Source organism: Scatophagus argus, chromosome 11 (assembly GCF_020382885.2).
Source record: "Scatophagus argus isolate fScaArg1 chromosome 11, fScaArg1.pri, whole genome shotgun sequence".
Classification (NCBI taxonomy): Eukaryota; Metazoa; Chordata; class Actinopteri; family Scatophagidae; genus Scatophagus; species Scatophagus argus.
Window position 1 is genome coordinate 21,624,696 of NC_058503.1, and position 22,547 is coordinate 21,647,242.

Genomic DNA, 22,547 nt, shown 5'->3' on the forward strand with positions numbered 1-22,547 from the left:
AATTCATGCTCTGCGCTAAAAGCAGTACTAATGTTTAGTTATTTAAGTTCAGTTATATCAGTTGCATTAAAAACAAGCCGAATTTGAAAAGTGGTCACATATGGGACTCAAACCAGAGTCTGTCTGAGTCAGCTGACCTCTCTGACCACCTTTAGCTCTTTATAGACCTCATGTCACACTCTGGCAATAGTCACTTAAAGTCGGTTTGAATATGTGTAGATTTTTGAGGTGGTTTTAATTTTCAGCAAGGACATTTCTATGTGTTATTGGCGGCATATTATGAATTAACCTTAATACTGAGATGATTTTCTGTGTCCCTTTGGTAATGATATACGTTTGAATGTACCGGATGACTTGCCATCCCATAACAGATGCAGCCTGTGGTCCTAAATAGTAATATACAAACATGCTCTAGAAATACAGGCAGAGAACTTGACATACTGAAGTGGGCAAAAGAACTAATGGAACAAAAGTGACATTAAATGAAGCTCTAATTTTGGGGTCAGCCTTCACTGATTGCTGCGTTATTATACCACACAAATATAATTTGGAATTAAAGGGGACTCAAAGGAGGAAAATAGCAGTGTAGTTATTGTGGTGGTCTGTCTTTTGATAAGATTTACACAATCTCCAGAGAGGTTGGCCAGTGTCGCCAAGTGCATGCAGTGTGTGTTTACTTAAAGCACATAAAACGACTCCTCACGGCCTGTGGGGAGATATCTGCACTGGAACAAACATTATGAATATTTAATCCCCGTCTTTTATAAGGTAATGTTTCTCAGCACGTTCACAGTTTAATGAGACAAGACTGTCAGCGCTTGGAAAATGAAGTCAGATATTCGCATCTGTACAATGCAATGTTAAAAACCTACTGTGGCAATGCAGTTTGCAAACACGGCATTATCGGAAAACATGCTGCTGTTTGTGAGACTCTCTGGCACAGCTTCTTCAAACGGCGACCACGTAAGGTTCTGCACGCTTCGGTTAGATTCGCCCTTAGAAGGAGAACCGCACCTTCATAGAGCCAGTCGGCGATCCCGTTGAAGATGACCTCTTCCTTTCCTGAGGACGTCAGCCTCAGGGAGTTACTCTTGACGTCTGATTGGTAGTAGATGTTATTTTCAAATATGTAGATCTGCAGAGACAAAGCACACACAGTCATGACTTACGGTAGGCTGCCAGAGAGGAAAAGTGAGGCGCTTCACAAGTTTAGCAAGCATCTACTGGATTAACTTTTGTTATTTTAACTACACACAGTATCTGCTCGAGCATCCAGACTGTTCTTTCAGGATTAAAGGCCCAAGGCAGCATCGGTAAGCCATTGAGTGATTAACTCTGTAGTACACGCAAACCTGTTACTGCCCTCCATGTGCCTCTTATTGCAAATTCCCTGAGTAATGTCAAAAAATGTACTGATAGGGCAACATGGAAAGTTAATCTTTATAGCGTCTTAAGTTTTAAATTTAGGGGAGAATGTTGGACAGCTCCTGTTTGCACTGTGCCCAAGGATGTACAGACAGCCATGACTGGATTACTTTGGTACTTGAAAACATGTTCAGCATTTTTTGGTTGCATTGGCAGTTCTCTCCACTATGCTACGAGAGCTACCTCCATTTCCCCTGTACAAATACTGAACTGTGGGGACACGTGTCAAACAAACCTCTGAGAGTCAGTTTGTCTCAGATGGAAACAGGGTCTTCCTTTGGCCTTTCCAAAACGCCACACGTCTGTGGTCTTGTGTGATCTTAGATAAAAATTAATTATCACAGGGCCTCTGTCTGCACTGACATAACTTCACTGTCAGCAGCGCTTTGTGCTGTCTGGCTGGAAGGCATCGAGATATCATCAGTCCAGACTGCAGTGTGCGCATGTGCTAAAAGATTATTAAATGATTATTTAACTGCAGACTCTGCAAGAACAAAGCCCTATTCTAAAACGGGATTTCTCCAGCTGTGGAGTGGGTGTAATTGGCCATTTGAGTCTTCATGCTGCAGGTTGGAACAAATTATATCAGCTGGGAATTTAACAGTTTGAAGAAATCTGTCCTGGAAAATACTGAAATCAGATATTGTTGTATTTTCATCCACTAATATTTTACAACTAAATTATTTTGAGATGCTGTAGATTAAATTACTTTAGAATGAAACAGTGATAAAACCGAAATACTTCTTGTTTTGTGACAGTTCTAGACTTTAATTAGCATTTACATTGAAGAAGCCCTCATTGCTCCAAATTCTATGTGAAGATCTGCCAATGATGAAAGAAAAGGGTCAGGGATAAATCTGCCGTATTGTCAGTAATTCCCGCGAAAAGACCAAAACCAACAATGTGTTTCGCTTTCCCAAATATTTTTCAACTAGTGGCTTTCACTAAAACAAAGTCTATAATAACAGTCTTTGGAAAATGCCCACTCAAACTTACAGCGTCTAGCTGTTGAACATAAAGTGGAGCATCTGACAGCTAAAGAGATATTTCCCTCAGGAAAAGAAAGAAAGCTACAAGGAGAGTGGATGTGGGACTGTGGGACAGCAGTGTCGGTTTTAAATTGGCAGTATGTAAAAGAAAAATGAGAAAATCTGATCCTGTCCTTTACAGCATTAGATGGATTGTCAGAAGCGTAGAATGGGGACTGCTTAACTATTCTAAGAATGTGGATGAGATGAGCATGATTATAATTTACATGAGAGGTTTTGAAATAGTGACGCAAAAATAGGCACTTGTCCTCATAACTCTTTAAGTCTGAAAACACAGACATAAACAAAAATAAATGTAAATAAATGTGCTTTAAAAAGTCACAACTACAGCACTGGCCTGAGAGTCATCATGTTTTTAAGTGCTTTGAGTATCACAGTAACCCAGTGAAGGCCGTCTGTACATCCATGGGCACACTGCAAACAGGAACCGCTAATAGCTAATTCGGCTAACAGCTAATGTCTGAGTGTGTGTGTGTCAGAGCCCTGATATACCACAAATGGCTGTGGGGGACCAGTGGAAATGTTCGTATTCTGAATGTAAACTCCTCGCATCTTCCTAATGAGGAAGACCTGCTATGAGCTTCACACACACACACACACACACACACACACACACAAACACACTCTTTTCAGGAAAACCAGACGTCGTGCCATTGTTTCCAACCACGCATGTCTTTGCTAACGATGCTGCGCATTCCACTCGACAGCCTTCACACCAGTTGAGCTCTCACCTCCTTATCACTGTAATGACTTCCTAATGGAGTCCTGTTTGATTTATGCTAAAATATTACATGCTGAAATTGGCAAATATGGACAAAGCAGCTCTACTATGCTTTAGCCTTTTAGCTGTCAACAAAAATGTCTCCCCATCTGTTCAGCGCAGATTAAAAAAAAAAACAAAATTAGTATGATGGGAGAAAATTTGCATCTAATTAGATTCCCTCAAAAATTGGACATGAGTACATTATGAGCAGTGGGAGGCTTCTGAATTAGAAGCACATGGCAATAAATCCACACAACGCTCGTGCATGTGGTAAAAGCAGACACGCACACACAATTTCCGTGGCAATGAGAAATTCAGATAAAGACTGCTGGACTCAGCAGCAAATTAGCTGCGGATGCAGAAAAAGGTGTTTTACAATAACTTAATTACACAAACTAACCGTAGAAAAAAGGATGTTGTTTAGGCTTCACTAACCCTAAAACGCAGTAATGTTAATGCGTGCAGAGGAAGGTGGTGCATGCTGGGCGAGGCCGTCCAGTGCTTTGCTGTGTGTGCTCACCAGTTGTCGGCCTTGCACTCCCCAGGCTGCGTACTGCAGTACCGAGTTCACCACCTCAGGCGGGTCCAGCTCCCAAACCTCCCTGAAAATGAGACAATAAGCAATATCAGCACTGAGATCTGGTGCCGTGGATCCTGGGCCACAACGCTGAAGGCCCACTAAAATTGTCTGACGGTTAAATAACCAGCAGAGTCATTTAAAATTGAAAAACAAATGCGAAACCTTTGATGGTTTCAGGTCTCGGGTAGTAAACTGACTATTTTGGAACTTTGGACTGTCAGACAAAACAAGATATTTAAGATATTGTGATTTTATATTTTATATTATTTTATTTTTTGCACTTCTCATCAACTGACTGAGCAAAATAATCAACAGTGTATTAAACAATGGCAGTTTGAGCCTTAAAACACACACAAACACTTATGGCCTGTAATATCAACACAGCATTGACACTTCCTGTTAGGATGAAGCAGGCTGCAGTCACTGTATAAGCTGTGCATTACCATCGCACACGATCTATCAGAGTGTCCACGTCCAGTCAACACTGAGGCACCAGTGGGTGACAGAGCGACAGCCGACTGTCACGGTCATGGCATCGCTTCAGTGATTTCCTTGGTGTTTTCCTGTGCTTCCCAGTGCTCTTCTGTTTGTGTGAGCGTGGTTTGCCATCTTCACTCTTCCAACAAGTCTTCTCGGTGCACAAAAGCCCTGCATCTGCCCCGTTCTCAGTGTCTTCCCCCCAGCCTATCAGCTCATTCCCTCAGCCGAGCTCCCCCCACCCATCTCGTCCCCTGCACCTCATCCCCTGATTCATTTGTATTTCAGTCTGGTTTTGGGTCCTGCCTTTGTCGGGTTCGGCCTGTTGCTGTGTCTTGGTTTCTGTTATTTTCAATACATAATAACACTATTGATCCTGTCTGCCTGCTGTCTCCTGCATTTGGGTCTAAATGCTCTGCTCATCTCATGACTTTAATATGAGCACAGAGACGCCCGAGATAAAACAAATGCCAAAGTGGTGCTCCCTGATATCACGATATCTGAAGATTTTATCACAAAGACTCCAAAAACAGTCTGCCATGTAAAGTTTTAATCTGATTAATGGTGGGAATTCTGCCCATCACGGTGACTGGCAGGATGTGCACATCCCAGCATGTCTGAAATCAGCATTTTGGACGGTGACTGTGGTGTAAAGAGCCACCTGTAAAGCAGCGGGATGCTACAGACTGCACACACATACAGTTTTATGGTTTTATTGTATGCATGTAACAGCTGTGAGATTTCTCTGTTTCATATTGTTGCCGTGCAAAAGCAGCAGACATGCGATACAGGAGCATGTCGGTGCTCTGAAATTAGTTACTGTAGTTAAGGCTGTACTGCTTGGCTCACTTATCAACACGGTGAGCAGCAGCTGTGACAAGCGGCTCATGGAGGAAATGAAGGTACTTCAAAACACTTAGAAGCCGATTGCTTTTCACAATCATCAGGTCCATGTTCACAGAGAGTTTTCTTGTGAGCAACAGCGTCTTTTTTAATTGTTCCCAATGAGGAGACACCCGTCACCCTGGTAACAAAGAAAATGGAGGAGATGATTGTTCTGTCCTGACTTCATCAGACACAAACTAGCATAACAGAGACTGAAGAGCTCATTTGTGCGAGCAGATCAGCTGGACACTGAATGTCGATGGTGAGTGTTGTGCTTTAATCACCGTATGAGAAAAGCTTCATCCCAGCTCTTCCCATCAACCAGGCACATGTTATACACATGTTGTTAGTCAGCCTGAGTTTATGAGGGTATCATCATCTCCAAATGAATGTCAGTAAATCCTCTTATAAATCACAGTGAATTAGAAGCTCCTTTTAATGCCAGAACTTGCCTGAGAATCACAAGTTTGTTTTCACTATCAGAATAATCCAGTGAGAGTATACATGTGGGTACACTGCAAACAGAAGATGCTAGTGGCTGATTCTTCAGTTAGTTGTCTCAGTTTTGCCTGAGAAGGCCTGGGCTCTAACAACACCAGGTACGGGACACTTTGCACAAATTCCTCCTGATTGTAAAACACACACCTTTTTGTGCATGCTGCAACACAGACGTAAATAAACCAGACAGGCTGCCTCACAGCAGCTGCTGAAGAGAACGAGAACTCTTACCGAGTGTGAATATTGTAGATACTGTAGGAGGCCTTGTAGGAGTGGCGGTAAACCTGGAGCAAAATAAAGACAGAGAGGGGAAGATTAAAAGATGACTGTCTGAAACATTAGCGAGAGAAGCAGCAGTGCCACAGATAATGACATCATGACAGAAAATGAAAGGGAAGAAGGCGTCAAACAAAACCGACTGCTGGCTGTTCTCAGTGATAGAATCTGTAGACAATGCAATTTGCATGGGTGACAGCTGTGGGACGAGACATTTTAATTCCATCTGAGAAACCCATCATCGCCGAGTGCCTCTGTGCTGAAAACCCGGGAGAGCGAGAGAGGGAGAGACATTCAAAGTGACAGAGGGGTGCATGTAAAGCTGTCTGAAAGCCCTGCTGGAGAAGCTGCGGCTGACATGATAATAGACCTCTGACCGTGGCTGGTGATCAGGCACAGAAACAGGTCATATTTTTGCATTTCATCATGAAAATGACACTCATGTATTCAGCTCTGATACAAAGCAGCGGAAGCTAATACAAGAGGCAACTCTGCCGTGACGTGCTGGATAGGAGGTCGTACGAATCCGCTGTACTCCTGGGTTCACAATCTTAAAGTATATTTCCTAATCTACAAGCATTAGAAATCTTGTCATCTGAATCTGTTCACAGCATTTGGTCTGCTCTGTAAAATTATAACTTTATTTTCTCTTGTCAAAGTAATTTAAATTGTGTCACGAGGGGTAATTAAATTTGTTTGAAAAATGATGCTTGAGGAAACTGCATGAAAAGCTGGCCTGTTTGGGAAGATTAGGTGAGCATTAGCCCTGTAGCGTAGCCTGTACTTTTGGTGGGTCTTCCCTTTGTGTGATTGATTCAAATCACATTCACACTTGACCAGGATCTCATGGCTTCTTAGGCCACTGTAGTCTTTTCAGACAGGAAGAGGCCGTTGTTGCTGACGCCGTCCAGTTAATCTACCTCCATAGTTAGCTGTTAACCTTTGACCCCTCATTTCCTGTCCCCCCCATCCACTTCCCCGTTTTCCAACATGGATCTATAAAATGAAATGGAAGAGAAGGTGGGTCCTGCTGCTCCTGCTCGTAGTGCTGCCTTGGCCATAAAGGCTTCACAAAAGTGCTGTCAGGTAGCTTTTCAGTCAGTACACATCCAGCCGAGATGACCTGTCAGGTGTGCGAAAGGAAATTCAGTGGAGGCAAAGATGTCAAACATCTGTCAACATCAAATGCACGATCACTTCAATTCGAACATCCTAACCCTGGTATCCACCCAAACCGACACAACAGCACAGCAACGTCCTCCCCCTGCAGGACACTCCTGTGCATCACCTGTCTGAGCTGCTTTTGATGCACACACTGAAACAGCATTGTTAACACTCTCACTCAGCATTGTTTTTCCACTCTAAGTCAAGTGCAAAACCAATAATTTTGCTGCCTTAGCAGATTCAAATCTAAATCTAAATCCAAATACTGGCCGTTCTGCACATCCCTGACTCTTAATATGAATGACGCAGACAAATAAAGACAGTATTTCAATGACAGACATAAAAATGTAAGCACCAATCACATATTAATAATGGTGGACGTACTGTATGCTTTCACGAAGACATGCACAGAAATATAAAACCTGTGAGCTCTTATTATCAGCCACAGAGAGTCCAAAGAAACAGCCATCGGCCCCTTTTCATCGTACTGTGGCTGTTGCAGCAGGAAGTATTGTGGATCCCAAAGGCACAGATGCGAGCTTCAAATGTTCTCTGACATCCTGGTACCCTGGAGGGATCAGCCACAGACCCTGAGTGCTCTGCATCATCTTGGAAGGTGTTGTCCAAGACGGAGTTCATTTTGGACAAGTCCTCTGGGCTGTCAAACTCAACAGAGGCTAAGCCTTTGGTTTTTTGTTCCCTTTATTTCAACAAGTCTGTTTTCGCTGTCTCCCCAGCACACAGCGGCAACAATATGACTTGACTCTCAGTAACGTGCACTTGGTAACTGCCGTCCATCTTGCAGGCACACAGCTAGGGGCAGTCGTGGATCAGCGGTTAGGGTGTCGGACCCGTAACCGGTGGATCGCTGGTTCGATTCCCCGTCCCGGTGTCCATGGCTGAGGTACCCTTGAGCAAGGTACCTAACCCCCACTGCTCCCCGGGCGCTGCACGCGGTCGCCCACTGCCCCGGGTTTGCTGTGTGTGTGTGCACGTCACTTGGGTGGGTTAAATGCAGAGAACAAATTTCGTTGGAGTGAGTTCCCTCCAATGACAAAATATGTCACTTTAAACTTATCACACATCTTATCAAACTTATTTTGCCCTGTGCCCATCACACAGACATATTTAATTATGCTAAATGGAGAGTTTGACTGGTGTCTCTGTCACACAGGCCATAAACCCAGCAGCAGGATGTGCTGCTGTTTGCCGAGACGTTAGTCACATTGACTAACAAAGGAACAGACAGCTGTGTGGGCGGAGCCTGAACCCACATCGATATGCATGGCGGCACGATATATTTATGATTTCATTTTCTTTCTTGTTCACGTGTCTAAATCCTGAAGTGGCTGTGGATGGATTCCACTGCTTTTAGGCATTTCTCTGAAGCTGGTGGAGCCCTAAAGCAGAGCTACAAGGGAAGTGAATGACATTTGTCAGGTGAAAATACTTTTGCTGTGTATCTGCCAAATGTGTCAACATGAAACAAGTTCTCCACATCAGGTTAAAAGATCACAACCTGTCAGTGTTGTGTTCACAGCTTGTTTCTGCTGCCACCAGGAGGCCAGATGATCAGTAACTGCTGGTGGAAGTGTTAAAGCGGTAAAGACAAGATACTGCCTCTCCGTTAACCGGGAATTATTCTGTATGATAGTTTTGCGTTGCAGTGTAAATGGTATCAAACCCCAGAAGAGAACAGAGTATATTATCATCTTTATCTCTAAAGTACACATCTGAGAAACTAAACAGATGTTAGTGAGGCTTATGGCACTTACTGAGACATTATACAAAGACTACAATAAGGCTTTGGATTCCAGCCTAAGCATCCATGAACGGCCCATAACAATAAGCCGGAACATCAATAATACAGACTTTTTCATAGTGAAAGTAAATTACTGTTTAGTGAGAGGAGGAATCGCCGAACTCCAACTGACTCATATCGACTCTATGCAGAGTGTAAATTCTCAGTACATACTGAATGTACTGCAGTTGACACAGGGGTTGAGTATGCTCGATATAAATTTGCGGGAGTTATTACAAATATCTCTCTGTGTTGTGGAGAACTGTGCCTGGGAGTAAAGAAAAAAGTGAATCTTCAAGGTGCTCAGACACATTTCTCAAGCTCTGACAAGCTGAAACCTCCTAATTTTCTGCCATGAAATAGAAAAATCCTCCACAGGCCACAAATGAGCCCTCAAATGAACTTTTCAGCAATACTCCATTAAATGAGGTGTAGCGCTCACATTGATATGGTGACCTTTGTTGCCGGCTCCATAGTAAGACAAAAAAAAAGGTTGTGACATTTTCAACACTCGAGTAAAGCAGTGGCTGTGAAGATGAATATCATGTCCAAAACCAAAAGCGAGTGCCAGGATAATAAAAAGTTATTACCAGTACAAGGCTGATCTTTGAAAACACATACAGTATGACAGGCTTTATCGTTCATGCATTCACATTTGATTTAACTTCGTAATACAAATAGTCACATGAAATTTGTATGTTGAAAAAGTTACCACAATCCTGTCCACATGTCCATGTCCTAACAGGACAGAAGAAGGATATTTCAGCCTCACAGGGTTAACGTTTGCACTGATCACAGTCACTGCAACAAGTGTTGATCATACGATGAAAACAACAGAACGGCTCCCCCCCAGATGTTCATCACATGTTATTGTTCTCCTTCATCATCTTTCCGCTTCTTTCTCTCCATCGGGATTGACTCTGAAAAGGTGGACTGAGCAGGTGAGCTTTTCTCACAGCCATGCGGAGACTGAAAAGTCAGCTTTCACAGCCGCGGCCACTGGAGTGACTTCAGTCTGTCAAGCTGGCGACATTTTACAGAAGAAGGCGAAGAAGGAAATCCGAAGTTCTTCAACCATGGAAAAACGTCTTCCTATATCACTGAATTGTAACATGAGACTGAAGCAGACGTTCTGCTACGACATGGACGGATGAGTGCCGTAAGTCCTTCAACATACAGGCGGCCTGTGACTGCTTGTATTACAAAGTTAAACTGAACAAAATTACGCCATTTTAAAATGAAACACCATCCCCATCAGTACTCCTGTGTGTGATCTGTGAACTGAACACACAGCTCTGGTTTGACTCCAGCTCACCATAGACAAGAGCTTCACAGCATGTCGCCTCCCAAGAGATAATGTATAACATGAAACTACAACATGTGAGTAACACAAAGAGAAAAAAAAACAAAACACAGCAGACACTTAAGGAGTGTCTTGGGAGAGTCTCCCCCTCCCCCACCTGGCATCAACCCGCTTATAAGCAAAGAGAAAATCAATAATCCAGCGGGAGAGGCTCCCTGGATGCTGCTGTGCAGGGGAAAACATGTCGGGATAAATAACTACGAAGGAATAACGAAGGATCCGTATGTGCAGCTGCCGCTGTAGCAAACACGTGGTGTCTCTTACAGGTATGAAGCTTTGGCACCTCCGTGTTTCCCATTACAGCAGGCCTGTTTAAAGACTGTGCACAGACACACTCCATTAGTCTGGTTCGAGGATGACTTGAGGAAATATTTCATCTTTTCACTCCACAGTCCAGGGTTGTACTCAAAGATCGTGTCAGAGGACTGAAACTTCACCGGCTGCTTTGATTTGCTCCAAACTTGCACACTAACAAACAAACAAACTCCAACAATTCGACAGGAAAAAAAGATCTTAAACTGACTGGCAAGAGCAATCCTGGAGTGCAGTTTATTCCAACCTGAGTTAGGTTTTTGCAGCTTTGGCCAACAGCTCTAACAGTTCGGACTCTCATGGACCACCGTATGAAACACTGGGACGTGCCTCTTCTTCACACTTGCTAACCAGTAATTAACAATTTCTTTGCTGCTGCTGGATGACTGTTCCTTACTGCGTAGCTCAGTGTGAATTTCATCTGCTGTCTTGCTGCTCTCTGAGCTCCCTTTGTTTTCGTGTCTCCTAATATTCTGCATGTATTCATAGTCGGCCAACATTAAACATGTCCAACAGCATCAAGAGGCTTTTTAGAGACTCGGTAAGGAACGCAGGTGTTGTGCTATCAGCAGAATCACAGAAGCGCGCTGCGTGTGTTTTGTGGCCATGATTGGAGAAATGTTGATATATAATAGTCAGCATCACCATTAACTGCAGCAGCCGCCAATTCAAACAGACTCAGGCTTGTTGTTTCAGGACCCAGGTGCTGTTTTTCCACCATAAAATTATACATCAGTGGAATATTTGGTTGTTTTCCTAAAATACCAGGTGGTCTTCAGTGAGACAGCAGAGATAGTCTTTCTCTTTGTTTTCTGCATTGCGTGTGTGACTACCCACTCGCATTCACCACTTAGCTCGTTTGTTCTTTCATCGGCAATTCAGGCTGGAGATGGGACGGGAATATATTCTCATCTCATGTGAAAATGGAATACATTATTTTTAAAATTCTTAACTCCACTGGCGCACGGCAAACTGGCTTTTTCACTTTCGTATTGACAGTCAGGAGTCTTGTGTGTCAGCACTGCAGAAAAACAAAAACGAATGCAAGCACACAACCCATTTATGGCTTGACATGCAAAGAATGGAGGCTGTCACTCACAATAAGTGAGAAATCAGTCAACTTCAAACCCACACACTTGCTTGCAGCTAATATGCTGTTTTCTTTTCTTTTTAACTTTTTTTTTTGCCTTAATGGAAAAGGAGCAGAAAATATGCAAATTAAGAGGAAGAGAACATGTAACAACACCAGATTTGAATGCAGTTGCACATAACTGAAACTACTAGTTCACCAAGATGTCAAACAGTGACTCATAAACTGGAGAGAAAGGTCACAGTCTGCAAGGATTTGCACTGACAGAAACATTACAAGATTTACAAGATTTGACAAGACTTAAAAACACAAGCCTGTTGTCAGCAGTGACAAACAAGAATCCAAGAGATTAGGAGCTTGTATCGAGTTTAATCACTCCCAGGGACAGATATAGTCAGATAACCGTATGTAATCCTACCGATAGGTGAACAGAGCTAAAAGAGCCTCCTCCAGCACCTTGTAACAGGAGACTCCTCCACGCACATCAGAGCAGATCCATATAACCAGCGTATACCAAGAACGCCAAGAACAAAGTCTGTGGTATGGAGAACAACTTCTCAGTTCAAAGCCTGCACGGTATCAAAGTGTGTGATTAGCAGGAGACTCGTTCACTCATTTTAGAACAGATCCAGGTTCCCTTGTTATTCTTTTCATCATTCATTAAAGGTTACGCTTAACTGCAAGCACAAACTTCAGTCCTATAACTCATAGATCAAAGCCTGAGATTACAACAAGCCCACATTGAAGTCCAGCTTCAGGTCTGAGAGAAAAAGAAAATAACATTTTACAACACAATCATGACAAAACGTAACAAAAACATAAGGCATAAAACACAGTGCATTCAGGTAAGTCCAGTAATACACAACGACTGGACCTGACCTCGTGTCCTGACAACACATTACTCTGCAGTGTAAATGGGTTTTGGCACCTGAGTGACATCAGGAAACATTTAACTGATCTCATGCACATTACAGCACGTGTGCAAAGACGATAATTTAGATGCAGCAAAGTCGATACAGACGGATTTACAATCAAACACGAACACAGGAGTAACAGAGAGAGCAGGCTGGTTGTGTGGTGATCAACGTGAAAGGAGGAACTGTGCACACTTTACCTGCAAATGTGTTGGGAATAACTGAATTCATTACATTTGCATACTTCCTGCCACAAATGTCTTTAACCGTCACAAATTAAGAAAATCTTCAGAGTGATTAAATGCTTCCAGTTGGAGGCAGTAATGGCTTTGGAAAACAGCGAGACAGCAGGACAGTACAGTGCAACACCACAGCCTGAAAGCATCACTGCGTTGGCCAACACAGAAAGTGTCACATGGTAGCAGAAGTCACAGGGAAGAAGTGAGAGGCCTCAGGACTCTGACACCACTCTGAGACCTGGATTCAAGCCCTGCATCCCATTTGCTGTTAGCCGTAGGCCACTAGACGACGGGCACATCAGCCAGCTGTCCTCAGTCTGCGTACCTGTAACACGACTTTTCACTTTCAAATGATATGCAGCGCCTATGCCAAAGTCAGCAGGCTGACTCTTACGTGGCCTGACGTCACTCATGTCGAGAAGCCAAAAAGTTACGCTTCAACACAGCACAAAGACTGAAGCCAGAATGTTCTGTGGATGCATGAATGAGTCTCCGTACCAGCAGGTGGCGGTAGTCTGTATTCAGCATACAAAAAGAGACACCTGAAGACTGGGACAGCAGATACACAAACCGCTGCCTAAACTGGTCAGTCTGTCAGCTTCGTGTTGAGGAGGACGTGTTTCAACCAAAACTGTGCTTTACTGAAACTAAACCATAAAAGTGCTGAACATATTTGAGCAGTCAGGAGCAGGTTTTGCATTGGAAAGAGATGAAATAGATTGTCAATGAACATTTGTTCAGTGTAAATATTTTCACATCACCGTGTTGATTAAAAACTGGAATCAGGGCCGCATTATGTATCCTACAAATGGTATTTGGTGCTGAGGATTAATTTCATATGAAAATAATATTTCGGCGACACAGCTGCACAGTGAAACATATTCTTGTGTAGGACTGAAATAAGTAGAAGTAAATAACTTCCTGGAATTAAGAAATAAAATGAAGCGTAGCGTTAGTTAAGGCACAGCGCTGAAGTCTTGTTTGTATTGGCTGATTGGCGCCAGCTGTTTCCTATAAGCTTGTTCACACAGACGCATGTTTAAACATGGTAAGTAGTGCCAACTGTCCCCGACGGCTGGATGCTTTGGGCTGTTTCTCCATCTCATTGCTTCATATGAATTAATCTTTCATTGTGTATTGTTGAGAATAGCAGGGAGGCTAATGAAAAATGGCTGCGTGTCGATTTGACTTGCAGATCCCAGAGTGATGATTCTTGTTTTCAGGGCTGTAAAATGAAAAATATTATACGTGTGAGCCATACATGCAAAGGTCATGACATGAGCTGACTCGAAAAGACTCACCTGCTTTCACTGTGGTTGTGCGTAATACTGACGGTCTGTAATTTAAGTCCAGTTTATTCAAGGATAATCAAATTCATATCTATAACCTTCACTCCCATAGCACTGAAGTCTATTTTATGCAACCACCGAAAAATTAAATAAAATAAATAAATTCTGACCCTCCTTCAGAGATTTCTCACATGTTTGCCTTGCCAGGTCTTTCTGGTTCACTGAGAACTGCCTCCCCATAAATAACCCAACTCGCTTCTGTCCCACACTGGAAGTATGAGTAAGATGCAAACTCTATTTCATACATCAATAAAGGAATCTATATTATATATCTTAAATACCCTGCAGGTAAACCCAAATGTGCCCTCACGGCCTGCGTTGCAGATTGATTTGACATGTTGGCTCTACTAATTAAATAAGAGCATCAAGGCTGTGAATGTGAACTTTCTGTCTTTGTTTCTCAATGAATTTTCACCAAAGCTCTCACAGCCACAAGGCTTTTGTCCAGCACTCGTGTTGCTGTGAAGGGATGAAATGTTCAGCACATTTTGTCTTTATTTGTACCTCAGGCAAAACCCTGGACATGAATAAGACACACACTGCTGCGAGCTATTTTCAATGCAAAGACAGGACTGAAACATCACACATTAAACAGACAACATCTCAGTCCTCAGTACTGAAAGTCAACGTGTGTGTATCACAGGCGTAGGAAGTGCTGAAAATGTTGATGGGTAAACTGTTGGCACATTCTCAGGTTTCATCCACAGGAAGTGTTTGGCCCCAGATCGCTAATTTGAACATATTAAAAAGGTAACAGTACAGGATTTGATTTAGTGACTGACTCAGAGCCATCTTTAATACTAACCACTCACTGTCTGTTCCAACTTGAGGATCTCTTTACGCTTACATGCAACTGCAATTTCTGTTAAATATTATCAAATGAAGGAGTGGAGTAAAAATAAACTTCATTAGGCCTGTGCTCGATTATTGTGATCATCGTGGCTTTATTTACAGACACAACGCTGCCACAGAGAAGCACTCCACATAAATATTTAAGGCAACATTTCATGGCATCAGTATAACAACCATCTGCCACCTTTCATGAAAAGCAACAACCAGTCGTTCATTAAAGTTCTTTATGTTTCAGCCTATGGTCAAAGGGCTGGAATGAGGAGCAGAGAAACCTGCAGGGCCACGCGGAAACATGAAAGGCTCAGACTGCCTCCAGTTTGTATTTCTATTATTCTAACTGAATGCTACGAAAGGAGCAAAGGAGCAACAACAATTGGTCATGCTATCGATTACTGTGTGTACATCCAAAATCTGTTATATCTGCTTCCTCCCTGCCAAAGAGCTCCAAAAACTCTTCAAACACAGCAGTTACACTGCATGAGGTGTTCCTTCATGACCACGAACACACACACTGTAACGACCACAGCAGCTGGGTATTAATCCATGGCTGAAAACCGCTGTAACTATCCAGTCCTGTTTGAATAACTCTTCTGTATCACTTTTGCGCTCAGCCCACTTGTTCTAAAACTATCACTACGTTTCTGACCAGGTTTTAACATTACGTCTTCAGGAGAAACCAGCAGCTTTGGGCTGGTCAAACGCATTGCTGTTGTCTCAACATTGACATCACCTGGCTTCTCTGTCTGACCTCTCGCTGACCTTCTCTTCACAAAAGCAACTGATGAACTTTGTTTGTCTACATTTATGTTTTACGGTGGAAAAAAGAGAGCTGTAACCTGACAAGACCCGATCATCTCCTGCCTGTCTCCTCCTGACTGATTTCTGTTAGTCATTCCTACATCAAGGCTGAAACCCAGAGGAGTCCGAACCTTTGGAGTCAGGACCCCGTGACTCCAGAGGAGTCTGAGCCTTTGGTGTTGTGACCTCATGATCCCAGAGGAGTCCATCGGGCCCCCGTGACTGCAGAGGAGTCCAGGTCTTTGGTGTCGTGGCCTCGTGACCCCAGAGGACGACCTGCTGGTGAACAGGCAGGCGATCTCTGTTGCCTCTTTCAAAGCTCTCTTATAAAACTGAATTGAACATTCTTCTTTTACTCTGTTTTCATAACTCATAAATAGTTTTCCATGTTTCATCCTATATGGTTATTTTTTCTGTTTTTCTGTGTCTCCGTAAAGCCCTTTGTAACTTGTGTTTGAGCAGTATGAGTGTGAGCTCTGCTTCCACTGAGCCTGCCAAAGAGGTCGCGTCTCTTTATTCTGGACAGGCACCACGACTGAAGCTGTTCCTCTCCTGTTTCGGCCCAGAGATGGTCGAATGTAATTTGATTGATTGTAATTTGACACACATACTGTGGATTTATGTGAGCGAGTAAAACACTGCTTCTCGACAAGTGGCAGCTGAAGCACAGGAAAAAGGGGAGCAGACAATTTTGCGGTGATAAATTCAGAACATTATGCATCACTTGTTAGGAATATAACGACATATTGCGACGTGTGAACCAAAACAACGAAATGTAAGAGTCAGGGAAAACAACAATCAAACTCTGTCACACTGATGCATCTCGAGCTAGGTGCTGAAAGAGTGTTAATGAATGCACAAAGCATTAATGAGCGCTTTATTTCACTCAGTGTGCCAGAGATGAGTCTATGAGAAAAATGATTTATTTTTCTGAGAAGCACTGCTGTTTTTACTCTTGAGCACACAGGTGTAAAGCTCTAGGCTGTTGGTTTGTTCATGCTGCCAGGTGGAGAGCACAGATAGTTACATAAATCCATACAGGAAAAATAACAGAGCAATGGGTATGTCTCTGAAATAATGAAACTCTGAAATGCACAGCCTTTAAACTGGTGAAATGAATAACAAAAACATGTTCAGGTGGGGGCTCTTGGGTCCCGGCATTTATTGTGGATTCCACTTGAAAACACTACACACCTCATGGCAGAAACACTCCCTGATGGCGGTGGCCCCGCAGCAGGACAATGCACCATGACACACCGCAAAAACTGTTCTGGAATGGCCCAAGGAACCTGACAAAGAGCTCAAAGCATCAACCTGGCCTGCAAAGTCCCCACATCTCAATCCAGTCAAGCATCCAAGGGACGTGCCAGAACTTCCACAGTGCTTCCATGAAGCAGACTTGGCTCTGACCTACTGAGACATGGAAACAGGACGTTTGGGGTGTCCTGGAGTTTCTGGCACCTGGACGGGTGCTCTTTTTTGTTGTGAAGTCTTCTGTTGTTTTTGTTTTGTTGGCCCTGGCCATCAGGGACTATCATTCCCATCAGGTTGTGTGCCTAATCTGCAGCAGAGCTCAGGTGGGTGTCAAAGACCATCCACGTGAACACCAGAACCGATAGTTTAAGAAAGTGGGGGGAACGTACACCACTGCTGGGGTGGTGCTGACCACAGTGAAAGTACAGGAGGCACACAGCTAACCTGCATCCATCCCAATCGCTCAAAGCACACACCCACAGCAGCATGCAGAAGCTCCCTTTCAGACTCGCTGACCTCGCTGCCCACTCGTCTACCTCTTGGTGGGAACCAAAATCATTTCTCGCTTCTTTCTTCAACTTTACCAACCTCTACAACACCAACTTAAATAAATTACCAACATTTTGACATGACAGTCTTCTTCAGGGTCTCTTCTCATGTTGAAATGTTGGTAAAGTTTCAGTATTTATGGGTCCTGCGTCAAATCCTGTCTTCAAGGCAGTCAAGACTCTCGAAATCAAGTCTCACGTCCATGTGTTTTTTGTCCTCAGTCAAATCTCCCTCTCTGGTTGGCGCGCTCTCTCTTCCTTTTACAACCAAACTGATTTATCCTCAGAATCTCCTCCTGTAACTCACAGTCTTCTCCTCAATTACAAATGATTATTTCACAGGTCTGTGAGGTAATTGTACTCTCACACATTTTTTTAAATTATTAGAACTTAACATAAATGGACACATCTTAAACTTGATTAGAAAGAGGTCAAAGGATCAATTTCTACTATATTTTTCCTTCAACATCATTTTGTGATAAAAATAAACTGGGCTCAAGGCTATTGGCCATATTGTTCAAAATTGTAAGTGTAATACTTCATGCAAAATATGCAAATCAGTTCTGATTAATCGCCTTGTCACTAATCCTTACAGTTGATCCCTTCCAGAGTGGAGGGTCCAATTTGCATATCTCATTTTGCATCTCCTCTTTTCTGATGGAAAGCTGGTAATTACGGTTCCAGCTTGCCCCACCGCTCTATTAGTGAATGAATGTGACCTGCCAGTCGCACACAGGCCACAATAGAATTTTAATCAGCCCCTGACCAGGTCGCTCGTCAAAATTTATCAAGCTCCAGAGGACTATGGTGTAGATGTTTATTCAACCCTGACAATGATTTCAGCACGGCTTTGTCCTAATAACCCTGGGGTGTCATTTCTTACGACCAAGTAAAATACAAGATGTGAGTGACAGGAGGATAAGAACTCAGCTGAGCTACTTTTTAATTCACACCTTGACATCTGAATATCGTACAGTACTTCACAAATGCTCTGCTGCATGAATGGACAAAAATTCCCAAAGAAACACTTAAGATCTTATGGGAAGCCTTCCCAGAAGAGTGGAAGCTGTTGTAGCTGCAAAGGGGGGAACGACTCCTTATTAAGGTCAATGTATTTAGAATGCTGTGCAATAGTCGGGTGGCTTTAAATTAGAAGGAAGAGGAGGTTGTCCACTAATCAGATGGCTGATGGTTGATGCATGTTGAAGTATCCATGGCCATCTGCACATACACTCACACTCCATCAGTGGATGGCCAAGCACAGAAATACTGTGGGGCGATTTGGATATGAAGCGCTGTACCATTTCTGCCATCAGTGTATGAATGTGGCCAGTGTTGTGAAGTGCTTTGAAGAGTGTGTAGCCTGGAAAAGTGCTATATACATGCAAGCCCGTTTGCCATTCCCTCTCACTCATCAGAAGCTCCAGAATACAGGGCATTAACTGCTGGACACAATATGTCTCCTGTTTCAACATACAGTCCACTGAACATCACACTGGTTTATGCTGAATATTGGACTGGGGTCAGCAAAAGCTCAACAAAGCCCAAACATTCATCGACAGGAACACGAAGAAAAAAACATTTTTGAGTGGAGGGTCAAAGGATGAAACCACATTGACTTACCGGTTTGACATCATAAGCGAAGAGAACATATTTGAGATCAGGAGAGACAGAATACTTTGCCACATTGAAATTGATCTGGTGGAAATTAGAGAGAAAGATGGAGACAGTAAGAGGTAAACACTTCTGCAATGACATCACAAGAATTAAATTATGATAAATCCTAATAATCAAGGATAATATCTGAGATGTACTTACAAATGTTGTGTTTGTCAGGACAATCTCTGTTTCATTTGTCAGGATGTTGAACTTGATGACGTGGCCGTCACTGTTTCTGTAGATGACTTCAGAGTCTGTGTGTGCAAACCGAGGAAACAAAGAAAAAGAAAAAACATCTGCGTGAAGGAAACTGAATTTTGAACAACATTACAGGGAAAAACTTCAAAGTAACCATCTCGACTCAATTTAGAACTGCAAAGATGTTATTAAAAACAATACTTTCTGAGCCTGATTTTTGCCTCCAATTAAAGAACAGCTACAATGCAGCAGACCGGCTCAAGTTTGTGCTATTTAATGTGATTAACGGTGAGAATCTAAAGCGACATCTCACTGGCAGACAAACACAAAGCAAAGGCTTATATTTTTCATCTTCTAGGTAACGCAGGATGTTCTGGATTGACGAGACGAGCATTGTGCCGCACCGCCAGGAAAACATCTTTTGTCCCGCGCTGGATTGCTTCGACGTGACAGCTTTGTTTGTTTTGTGTCAGAGGCAGACATTCAGAAACACAGCACACCTCGAATGTCATGTGATGGGGGAGGGGAGTGGGGCTGTCACCAACAATAATATCTTTGTGTCGACATCACAGAACACACAAATCCTAACAATCTTAAATGTTTACACCAAATACAAAACAGGAACTGCTAAGCATGGCCACAGCATACGTGTCCATCTCATACTAATGAGGCGACAGAAACAGAAAAACAGATGGAAATGATCAATATTTCTCTCTTTTGTTCAGCCTGTTTGATAATTAAATCATTCATCTTTGTAATCTTTGCCTAATATTTCCATCAGGGAGCATTTCTGTCTTTGTATGATGTGCTGAGTAACTGAGAAACTGAGAGAAACTGTTTTATAAAGAAGTGACAGACGGGCAACAAAGTATGCTAAAATCTCAAAAAGCACAGAACAAACCTTTAAATCAGATCCACACCCAGTTCACTTTAGCCTTCCTTCACTAGTACTTTGCCAGATGATCAGTCAATCACAGACAAAAACCCTGATATCTAATAAACGAATTTCTGTACAAATATCCACGCTTTCCAGACAACAAATCCTAATGACTTTGCTGATCTCCTGACTTTTCATCTGACACCATCATCAGGTCAGATATTCCAGTCATATGTCATATAAAAGTCCTGTGTGGGACACAAACGCTTCAGGAAACGTTGCTGTTAACGGAGCTCTGGTAACTCTGACGGTCGCTGAATTCCTTTGCTACTTGCCACCTAAGAGAGAGGCAGACTCGAGTAGCCTGTGGTGGATTTATGCATTTATTATTTATGATTATAGAGGGGAAACTATCAGTACACGACCCCAATACCTACACTTTTCATTGCTTTTATTTTGGGGTTTTCTGACACTTGCAGTCCTGATCCCAAACAAGCTGGGCAGTGATATCCTGTCAAAATCAGCTGATCCTGAGAACAACGCTCCTGTCTCACCCAGTCACGATATGTTACCAGTGAGCCTGTTTATCTGAGACTTCAGATTGGTGTTTTGTGAGCAGTACAGAACTCTCCCCAAACTCTTGTTAGTCCTGTCCCAACATACTTAAAGTGTGTTGTTGGCATCAAATTCAGAATAAGCAAAAATCAATGAAGCTGCGAAGCTGATGTGGTAAAACATTAAAGATGTTGTCTTTGTGCTGTTTTCAATTGAGTATATGTCAAAAAAGATTAGCAAATGATCACATTCTGTTTTCTTTAAGTCTCACACAGCATTTTAGTGGCAGTGAGACACGAATATTTTGTTTCTATGGTAGAAACAGAAGCAGGTACCACAGCATCAAGGAGCACCTGAGTCATCTGTTTCCGTCAGCTTTTATGACATCTCGTGAACATGTCCACAGAAACATTTTGAAGTTTGTCTGGCTGAGCGCAGAGCACAGAGTGTGCCTTTGTGTTTGGACGGGTCATGTCTGAGTCTCTGGGGTTATCCAGTGCCACTGGGACTCATACTGTAATGAACAGCTTTGCAAGTAAACACAGCTGTCTCTTCTGAAATCCTCTGGCTCATCCCAAACAGCTGCAGACACAGAGCACCCTGAGGAATAGTTTCACCCTGATTCCACAAAGTTTCTTTAGCGGTTAGCTCTCAAATGTGGCAAAACTTCAAAATAATAATAATAATAATGATAGTAACGACAGGTGATATAAGAATAAAATTAGAACTCTCAGTTGCCTCCAGTCAATTTGTAGTTTGCACCCATGCCTGTCTGGACTCATGCGATATCTGCAGTGACTGGCAGAGAGTTTTGTCACACGGGGCAACAACATAAAACACACCTCACCTGAAGATGAGAGGCACCAGTTCAGTGTGTGTCAGGGTCTGCCCTTCTGTTCCTGAGCTCTGCTGCTGAATAATGGACGGACAACACTGTGATGTCACAGTGACATTGACCTTTGACTCTTTTTGAAACATCATCACTTCAACATTTTATCCTGCTGTACTGTAGTGTATAGCATGTGCTACAACTACTATGTAGCCTAAAACAATTAAGTTTTGTGTTTCCTGAAAAAGCCCACCTACAAGAAAAGAAAAAAATGTGTGTCTCTGATGAGGTAATTTTGGTAATTTTTATTTGAGTCCGGCCGTGTTACACCCAAAATCAATGCATGCCTGTGAGAGAGGAATTAATATTTAGGGCTGATAAAAAGGAAGTCATTCCTGTGATCTTTAAAACATTACCATAGGTCTCAGCTCTGCTCTGCACTTGTCTCCTTAAATAATGAAATGTTCGCGGCTGAAAAAGAACAAGCTAAGACTCTAATGTATAAGTAATGTCCTCCGTCTGTAACCCCATGAATAATAAAATGTCCTGGCTTCTTCCTACCATACTTAACTCTGCAGCCTGGGTGGACTCGTGTAGATTTAGTAATAGTCACTGTACACTCCACACACGACCACTGCAGCTTTACTCTGTGTTATTTTAATGCAAGTGGACATGATATTTGCCAGAAATAAAGGTCATTACAGCCCAGCTTGATATTCTACCATCAAAATCTCTCATGTTATTCGTTTTAGTCGGAACTGAATTAACACATTAATAACACGATCAGAGAGG

General features: G+C 42.7%; 1 protein-coding gene across 6 annotated transcripts in view; it reads right to left on the reverse strand.

The window, feature by feature from the left end:
* The window catches only part of LOC124066982 (inactive dipeptidyl peptidase 10-like), a 148,675-nt gene that overhangs the window by 19,318 nt on the left and 106,810 nt on the right, over positions 1-22,547 (reverse strand). For all 6 annotated transcript variants that reach the window (XM_046403934.1, XM_046403930.1, XM_046403931.1 and 3 more), the window contains 5 exons: positions 19,456-19,550; positions 19,261-19,335; positions 5,909-5,961; positions 3,758-3,839; positions 1,015-1,135 (listed from right to left, as the gene is read on the reverse strand). In XM_046403934.1, coding sequence (XP_046259890.1) covers positions 1,015-1,135; positions 3,758-3,839; positions 5,909-5,961; positions 19,261-19,335; positions 19,456-19,550 — 426 coding nt within the window. The remainder of the gene's footprint in view (positions 1-1,014; positions 1,136-3,757; positions 3,840-5,908; positions 5,962-19,260; positions 19,336-19,455; positions 19,551-22,547) is intronic.